Below are 9,648 nucleotides of genomic sequence, written 5' to 3'. Positions count from 1 at the left end.
AACTTACGTGATCTTACACATATGAAATTTGTATTGTATGGTGTATTGTTTCATTCATCCATGCAGTGGAGAGAGAACCATGTCCACGTAGGAGACTAAAAGTGTATACCATTTTGATCCACTGGTACTGTTTGTAGTGCGGTATCTTCTGTTACAGAGTATATTTGTTTAAAACTATAGCTAGCAAAACTGCAAGCTAAAGATAGTCCTCTTTGGAAGTAGTTAAGCTACAGCAACATTACACTTTAGTTGTTAGTTACAAGCTACACTACAAGCTATGCATAAAAATAAGCATACTACTTTGAAGGTATTTTACAGTACTTTATTAATAAACAAAAATTAACATTAAACAGCAAGTGAGTACAAGGGGGGAATTTTTATAAACTCATCGATTTATATATTCTATTAGGTATAAGATATGCATATTTAAGGGCAGGGCTTCTTTGAAAAGAGTGAGGGTCATAGTGATAGTATATGAATCAGATCCACCCCTCGTTCCTCCACAGCTCCATCCTTTCGTCCAAATATGGTAACTTCAGGCTCCAAAAAACCAAGATGGCTACAGCCATAATATGAAACTTGAGGCTTCTAAACGGGAGTCCGCAAACCAATTGGTGATGTCACGGTAGCTACATACATTATTTTATATTATACAGTCTATGCTGAAATAATCAGACCCTCAGGTAAGCCGCTAACCCTTGCAGCAAATTTTCTCCAGTGGCCACTTTCAGTATTGCAGTGGCCCCGGAAGTATTTTCCCATAGGCCACCAATGTAAAAGAGACATTTGTAAAACTGTTGTCAGGACACTTTGAACTACAAACAAGGTCAATCTTGAGTCTTTCTATTCTGAATTTTTGAGCCATGTTGGTTTAATATTTGTAAGACGTTTCTCAAGGTGAGAGAAGCAATTTAAAAATCTGTGACATCATCACAATGTAAAGTCTACAAGGTGAGCGGGAATGTACAGGCAAGGCCAGCGGGAGAAACACTAGGCTACTGCACATATTCAGTAGGCAGCATCCCACGGAAGTGAACCCAGAAGCTAAAACTAAACTAAACTTTTTTGGCGTATGCGCCAGGCAAGCAATTACATTGAAATTAAGAGGCACCATCTTGGCGTTTGGTATCTAGTTATTATTAAAATCTATAAAAATAACACATGACAGTGAAGCGTTTTTGTTCACACATTCCACAGTCAGCTGGATTTTCTTTTATAACCACGTAGCATTTGGTTACCACTTAGCAGTAAAAATACTATGTGTAATTCAGAGCATATGAGTTGCCTGGACAGAGCTCTCAATATGGAGGTGACTGAGCCAGTGGCTAGCAGCTAACGCCATGAACGGCACTAAATAACAGCATCAGTGCTGGCAGAGGTGTGTTAACAAGTAGGGAACAAGTAGGGAACCAAAGGGCGCTAGTATGCTTCTGCAACGACAACATCCCAGTATCAGCAGTGACCACAATATGAGCTGGTGCAAGGCAGCGGAGATGAACTAGCTTGTGGGATACACACATGCACTAACATGCATGAGCGGCTGGACTGGCTTACTACAACAAGCCACAGTGCATCTTGGATTACAACACACACAGAGGGAGCAAGACTTAATTCTTTGCTCAGGATGCCATTACTCCACTATATCTTTACATAGAAAATAGTGGTTTGCTGCTATATTAACTCTCTCTCATTGTATCCAGAACCTTTAACTGATAATGAGTAAATTATAGGCAGTGATTCAAGTATGTAGGATGAAATTCTGTTTGACTGAACTCTGGACTCTTCATAAAAACTAAACTCACTACAATGCCTGTTAAAACCTCTCCAATCGCCTCTTGTAGCAATCAACTATTAGCTGCACCAGGTAATTCAAGCTTGATTGACCCCAGTGGGCCTTTTTCAAATTAGCCAATGTCATGGCAGGAAAAGCAGTTACAATTAATTATGCATTATTAATGACAGCATTCCATTTTGGCGTGCCAGTTTCCATGCCCTTGTATTGTTCATACATGCTGACTGCACAGGGCATACTGGGACATTTCAATGGAGCCTAACCATAATTAATGCTATTAATTACACCTGTGTGTTTCGTACTGAGTCAAAATGTCTGCTGTGAAAAAGGCTGATTAGCAGAGCTGATTAAAAACAGGTGTGAGGCTGAAAAGTCTATTACTAAGGAAAAAGACTTCAAGCATTTTGTTTGCCTGGGGAGCGTCAGTCCATGTTCAAGGCCAGTAAACAAGTCTTATTTGTACCAGTTCACTGAGGCCATGCACAGTGAATGGCTGGGAAAATAAAAGGATTGTGTGGTATTTCCCACCATTTTATGATTGTCAACAAAGTCATTTTGGTATCAAGGTGAGACCAAAAGTCGGAACAATAGTGGCTTGCAGTCCAAAATGTGACAAGTGATGAACCAAATCATGTTTTTAATCCACCCTGAAAATTATGATGCAATGCATTTGACAACTTTCAGATGCAAACAATGTCAATGTGCCAATGTGCACTACTTACATATGTAAGATATTTAAGTGTTACACTCCCCCGACCAAGACATAACACAAACTGAGCTCCCATCCTCCCCAGGTCCCCAACAAATTCATTTATTTGCAGTTCTGTATGAACATATTTGTTTTTCAGTAAGTATTCAGATTTGGCCAGGACCAAGAAAACAAAACAAAATAGTTTAAACTTACTGATTAATCAAATTTAAATGGAAGAAAATAAAAGAAACCAAAATACATATACCAGACTGCCTAACTTAATTAAGCAGGAAAAGAACAAGTGAAGAGAACAGCCCATCCCTACTACTTTCAGCAGAACAACACCATCAAGCCCCTTTCCCACTGCACAAAAAACCCATTAACACCCACTAATGTGTACCTTTTGTGCTTAATGAGAAAGGTTACAGGTGGCATTCATTCCTGGGTCAAATGACTCTGCTGTAGTAATGGGTATGTATGGCTACAGCTCCGGTCAGCTTTAATTGGCTCCAAATAGCAGTGGTGGAAATGCGAAACCCAAGTCGACACACTAATTTTAACCATTTTACTGGCATGATGCAATTATGCGCAGTCTTCCAAATTAGTCAGCACCGAGGTTGAGATATATAAAGACAGAGATACCTAAAAAAGTAAGCACCATACCATTTTATCACTGGCTTTCATGCTGCTTTCTACTGTTTACTAACCTGGTTTCTGGCCCAACTATGATGTCAAACATGACGCATCACCATCAGGGTATCATTGAGGCCACGAACAATCAGTGCACACGTGCTCCGGTGGCTGGTTCGCTTTATATAGGGAGTGCTCAACACTTGTGCCAATCACCTGCCAGAGCCACTGACCAATGATCTCGTCCTCCTGGCACAGACCTATTTGCACACTCGAACACACTCACATTCACAGTAATACACAAGAATACAAGATACGACCAGGGTGGTACCATAAGAAATATGATTACACCCTTAATTTTACTTTAAAAGTTCTTAGAAATGCTTCTAAGAAAGAGCTGCTTTATATAGGGTGGAAGAGTGCCTAGAATCTGTAAATCCCTACTTCTGGGGTGGAAACTTTTCTGTAGCATTGCCTATTTTTCGTTTCTATTACTGGGCTGCAGATAGACTTTATTGGCTTGAGTCCCTGAACAATCCTTGGTGCAAATTGGAAACGCTCTCTTGTATATTATCTTCCATCTCTGTATATCTATATGTATGTACATCCCTATATTTTTGCACAGATCTGTCACTATTGAGATGCTAACCGCCCCCAGGAATAGAATATTATTCCCCCCAAAATAGGAAAGATGATTACAGCCCTTTGTGTGGCGGTTATTATCATTAAAGTAACTGCATAATGAACCACCGTCTGGATTCAGTATTCACCATGGATGGTTTTTGTTTGAATTAGTTCCCCTTACCCTTTGCCATTTCCAATGTGCTTCAGTAAAAGAAAACTGTGGCTCTGTGGCTTCACCATTTGAGATTTATTTAACCAATGTGATTACTGTTCCCTCACAGCAGCTGTGCCTGTGAGATATCTGCCAAAATCGGACGCGGGATAATTGCAGCAGATCTTGCGGATTGGGAAACTTCATTGCCTCAAGAAGGAAGAACATCATGGAGATTATAGATGATTGTTCGTGCAGATGATGCACTGTATACTATCGGTGATACGAGCCACCCCTAGGGATGCGTGGCTTTGGCTCATGTCTCCCCCTGTTATTGTCTGAGTGGAGAAAGGGGAGCGTGAACAACAAGGGGACATATATGGGGGAAATGTGACGAGGACGCCGACCATGACTAGGCTGACTGTCATGCCTTTGTGAAGGGGAACACGGATGACGCACATGATCAGGGACAATGGGAGGGCAGAGGGGGGAGCTGGAAGAGCCGTGTTTTCAATTAACGTGTTGTGGATGCTTTCACTTAAATCCTGAATCACACATCCCTGTTGTCATGTGGAAACCCCTTAATTGCAATTTAGGTGCTTTTTAAATCCTCACTAATTACATGTCATGCAGTGCTGTTAGTTAAACACCAATGTTACACTGCCATTAATGCCACATTGCATCTTTTCTGCCTTTCTGCCAGCGTCATTTTAATTCTGCAGCCTACAGCAGACCCTGAATAAGGCACTACCTACAGGACATCTCAAATTCCTCGTCACACTAAATAATAAATTAATATCACTGAATGAGAGCGCTGAACAGTTAACCTCACCCCCACCCCTCCTCTCTGAATGACTGTGCCGAGGGAGCCAATCGGAGCTCTGCATGCCGTCTACCGCTTTCCCGTAGGCCCCTCCCCCTCTCCTTTGTGATTATATAGTCTATGGTCATCACCAGACACACACACACAACGCTGCTGCTGCTGCTGCTGCCACAAGCAGCTTGGGAGACGAGGCTGCAATAATAACATTCACCCATTGATGGAAATTGAGAATACAGGGTGAGTGTATCCTCTTTGCAACTGTGTGTGTGTGTATGTGTGTGTGATACTAAAAATAAAAATTCTGTCTCATTTTTCTCTCTTTCACCTCTTCTTTTGTTGCCATTTTTTAAATGTTTAAATCTGTTGCCAAGCTGAAATATTTTTCCCTTTTAGGTCTTACATTTTAGCTCTATTCTCTTCTCATCTCCCACTTTCTATTTTCAGCTCTTCTCTCTCCATCTCTCCAACTGCAGGCACATGCTGGCAAATATTGAGAGCAACAACAACAGCAGCAACCTCACTGACATTGACAGCACGCGAAGCAGCCTCAGAGATCCCCCCTGTAGCATCACAAGCACCAGTAGCAACCATCGGACGTACGTTGAGAGGACCGCCTCCAACAGGCAGCCTTTCTCGCATCGTTACCCAAGGACAGCAGCTCAGAGATGGGCTGCTCCTCAGGCCGCCAGCCCCCAGCCCCGGTCCTTCACCCGGACCTGGACTGCGGCAACAGCAGCGAGGCTAACACCTTACCCCAGGACTCTGAGAACCAGAACCAGGGTTTGAATGGGTGTGGGGAAGGGGAAGGAAGTGTTGGAAGAGACCTGGCCAAACCTCCAGAGTCTCTCCCCACGCTGGAGAGACTTGCCCAGGCTACAGGCGGGACAGAAAAGTCTTGGTACCGCTGCGTGTTCCCGTTTGGCGTGATCTCACTTGTGATTGGCATGGCAGGCACCGGGGTGACATTCACTTTTAACACGCTGCTCCAGACCAAACTGGTGTCAGTGGCACTGCTGTGTGCCGGCGTGGTGATGCTGCTGGTGGCAGCCGTTTGCTGGAGGGCCCACAGACTGAGAAGGAGGGAAAAGAAGGAAGGGGGATTCTTCACCGCTGATCAGGGCACTTTGTGATGAAGGGCAGTCCGACCCCTGTTAGCCAGGACAGAGCACTTCAAGTTGGACTTTTTGACTGAGAAAAGCAACTAAAAAGAAGAATGTGATGTAGGGATATCCATGCTTTTCTTCTATGCACTAGGACAGAAAGGGTAGAAGAGCTGAATGACAGGAAGACACATATCTATTCAGAAAAGGCAACTTTAGCATCGTCACCATTCTGAGCAGATACACAGGGTAAAGCATGCGTCACTAACAAAACTCCCCCTCACCTGTTCTTTTTGTCTTTCTTTATTATGGATTTACTTGGGGATCCAGTGCAGCCGACAGCAGCACTATAGATCATTGCTCCAAGACTGGTTTCTTGTGTCAGGGAAATATGTGAGAAATAGGCTCCTCAGGGGTGGTCATTTAACACTTCCTGGTCCTCTATCTGCAGCTAGACAGTGCACCGTCTCTCTAAAGAGGTGTCTGTGTGGGATAGGAGGTGTCATCTATGAACAGATATGCCTGATAGGAGCAACTGCATCAGCATACCTTAGAAGTCATCAGGGCAAAAGTCTTTAACTGTCAGACTTTTGGGCACGCGCATATTGGTTTAACTGTGTCTTTTAGCGGGACAATAATTTTTCCTACAAAGGGAATCATAGTTAGGAACTTAGTACCACAAGTTTGCCACTTTAAAGGGACAGTTCACCCCAAAATCTAAATACATATTTTTCCTCTTACCTGTTGTGCTTTTGATAAGTCTAAATTGGTGTGAGCTGCTGAATGTTGGAAATAGAGATGTCTGCCTTCTCTCAAATATAATGGAACTAGATGACACTTTGCTTGTGGTGCTCAAAGTGCCAAAAAGCAATGTCACTTTCCAGAAATCATGACCTTGTTGCTCAAGATAATCCACAGACCTTGTTGTGAGTAGTTTCGTGTAGGAACTATTTTCCTTCGACCAAACTACACCCACCATCTGTATCACCACACAGAAGTTGCTGAGTGCCATCTAGTTCCCGTATAATCAAGACAAGCCAGATATCTCAAACACTTGGCAACTCACACAAAAAACAATCTAGACTAATAAATAGCACTACAGGTAAGTTTGATTTGGGGATGAACTGTCCCTTTAAACCTGGCCTTGCTGACAGAGGTAAATAAACATGATTTTCCCTCTCTGTAAAAACATGAAGGTTGAGGTGCCACTTAGTCTCCAACTGCTCCAGTGCACTTATAAGGCAAAAGCGAAGCAGGGAAATAAGGCGAAATCATGCAAGAAGAGCTCCCTCGCTCAACACATTTTCCCAGAGTGAATAATTCAAAGAAAGCCCACTTGCTTTCATGTTCGGTCTGCTGTCCAATTTTGTGTTATCAAGCACAAAGGTCAACACTCTTTCCTCCTGCCACCAAGCTTTGTGGTGGATAACTGCAATCCAGCTGTGCCGGATCAATAGAGAGCACCACTCTGTTAGGTATTAAGCTTTGGAGGTAATGGCTTGCTTTTTCAGTCTCCGCACATGAAATCGCTCTCCACAGCACTCTTGGACTTATCAAAGATGACTTGTACAATGTATGACAAGGAAATCCCATTAACGACATGCTTCAGTGAACACACACCAACAAAGACAAAGCGCACAACGGCCTGATTACTCTGATCCTTGCCTCCTGCTGAGCCAATCAGAAGCGACACCACTGGACGTTTAGGTTTGAGCGGCGAGGGGAAAATCAATTTTTTCCTTATTTTTCCCACCACTCTCCCACTCTTCAAGGACGGATTCACATTATTCTTTATATAAGCAAGTGGATTAGAGAAATGGGAATGAAGTTAACACTTCTCTGGGCACAGGAGGGGGGTTAACTTCCTGATTGATCAGATTAGCTGTAAAACAGAGTGGTAGCTATTGTGAAAACTGTCTTAATGCCTTTGTCCTGGATGTTGTCCCTTGTTGAGCTCCATACACTAGCAACAGGTGACTCTAAAGTCAGATTAGACAATTTGTTGTGAATTGTACCTTGAAGGAAGAGTAAAATCATAGTTGTGGATCTAAAAATGTAGCAGCAGTGAATATGGTAGTGTATGGTCTTTAGCAGCAGGTGACGTGGTTTCGAGGACGACCCAGCAGCTTCTCATCAGCTGTAGCGATGTTACTGTATTGATTGATTAGATATGATTTCTATCTCTTTGATAAAATGTTTACTGGGCATCACATGTGGTCCATTTTTTTATTTTTTTGCATGGAATTGCAACTCCAGTCGTCACGTGGCGCAGCAGCTGTAACGTGTACTGTACGTGTGTGTGCACACCAAAGCTACACCCAATCTGTTCCTCCTGGTATCCCCACTGCCTCCCCAATGCTCCCAAACCCCAAGACTATCACAGATAATCCCTCAGTGTTGATGTGTTCATTCATGTGCACACATATTTGTTCTGAAATACTGTGTATTCTTCTTAATGACATATCATAGATACTTTAGGTACTGTGTCTATCTAAGATTGTAGCCACATTTCTGAATGTACCTCCAACAGTGAGTGTCTTATAAACATCCCTGTACACGCTGTAAAGACTATTTATGTATTAAACTATTTATGTATCGTCTATTTTGGGTAGACAGAGCAAATTTAGACATACAGTGCAGTATGTATCTATTTGAGGCGGTTGCCTACACTTTTTTATTTCTGTTTCAATAGCTCTCTGGTTGTAATGATTTCAAGTGTGTTGCTGTGAGTGTTAAATGTAACTGTTTCATTCCAAAATGAGACACCTGCCATCTGAAGAAACCGACACGAACAAAGTTACAATTTCCATTATTACAATGAAGCACATTATGGGTTATAATTATATTATTTTTAAGGACAGAAACATGTTTTAAATTTTAGATTGTATTTTTTAATGCAGAACGTAAATAAATATCCATGGTTTTGGAATGAAACTATTCCATTGTTTACGTGGTTGTGGTTATTTCGCTTTGAGTTTATTGGCATGGCCCAGCTTTTCTCTGAGTGCCTTTTACTTGCAACATCAATTTTTCCCTGTAAGATGCAGTTAGTGTAAGCTGTGCAGGCCTGCTGGTACCGGTAATTAAATAGCCCAAGAGAGGCAGACGTATTTTTTATTTTATTTAAGTCAAGTTGATCTGTGTGAGTGTTGTGGTGTGCATGAAAATACCCAAAGTCTCACTTTGATACCTTTAGTAAATAACCAGAAATACCAAATATATTTATCCAGAAGTTTATTTTTGTGTCTCTCTTAAGTGTGTGTACATTTTCATTGTTTCCTGTGAGCTGCTGAAGCACTTGATTAAACACAAAAGTCAGTTTTGGAAACAAGCTCTACAGTTTTAATGTCTTTTCACCGTGATGGGAAAGTGTTGCTGAAATGCCATTTAGTGTCATTAGTGAAGTCATTCATATGGAGCATTTGGAGAGCGGCTGGCAGCAGTTCTGAGTGATATGACTCCCATTTCCCGCTCACTGACCTTCTTACTCATTCTGTAGTACACATGGGCAATATGTGCCACAGCTGGTGCCATCATCTTCTCATACGGCACTGCTGACGTCTACCAGACATACATTAGCTAGAGCACTGATTGGTTGATGATGAGCTGTAGTGAATGTTTAGTTGTATAAAGCAGAATATGAGTGGACTGAATGGAACAAAGATCAAACATTTAATTGATCATATTTTACATCTTGAAACAATTAGCAACATAGTTTAAATTTTGTATTGACTGAAATTGAAATAGAAGTTGTCATGTGGTACTGTAGGTGAACCCTTCCAATCAGTAGCCTATAGAAAGACAATTTAAATATCCTTTAGATTGACTTCGGCCCTT

The 9,648-nt window shown here is 41.9% G+C and overlaps 1 protein-coding gene across 2 annotated transcripts; it reads left to right on the top strand.

Moving 5' to 3' along the window:
* The first annotated feature begins 4,846 nt into the window (after positions 1-4,846).
* Positions 4,847-9,142, top strand: LOC144459368 (transmembrane protein 100-like). 2 transcript variants are annotated; one of them, XM_078163140.1, is made up of 2 exons: positions 4,847-4,948; positions 5,185-9,142. In XM_078163140.1, the coding sequence occupies exon 2, from the start codon at positions 5,377-5,379 to the stop codon at positions 5,839-5,841; it is 465 nt and encodes a 154-aa protein (XP_078019266.1). In that variant the 5' UTR covers positions 4,847-4,948; positions 5,185-5,376; the 3' UTR covers positions 5,842-9,142. The 2 variants fall into 2 exon arrangements, with proteins under 2 accessions (XP_078019266.1, XP_078019265.1); XM_078163139.1 differs by having other exon boundaries at positions 4,848-4,948; positions 5,156-9,142.
* Positions 9,143-9,648: the final 506 nt, after the last annotated feature.

Source organism: Epinephelus lanceolatus, chromosome 21 (assembly GCF_041903045.1).
Source record: "Epinephelus lanceolatus isolate andai-2023 chromosome 21, ASM4190304v1, whole genome shotgun sequence".
Taxonomy (NCBI): Eukaryota; Metazoa; Chordata; class Actinopteri; order Perciformes; family Serranidae; genus Epinephelus; species Epinephelus lanceolatus.
This window is presented reverse-complemented; position numbering and strand designations above follow the sequence as displayed.

What these genes read in the sequence shown, in the direction of transcription:
- LOC144459368 (XM_078163140.1), top strand. Translation starts at nt 5,377, where the DNA reads ATGGGCTGCTCCTCAGGCCGCCAGCCCCCAGCCCCGGTCCTTCACCCG.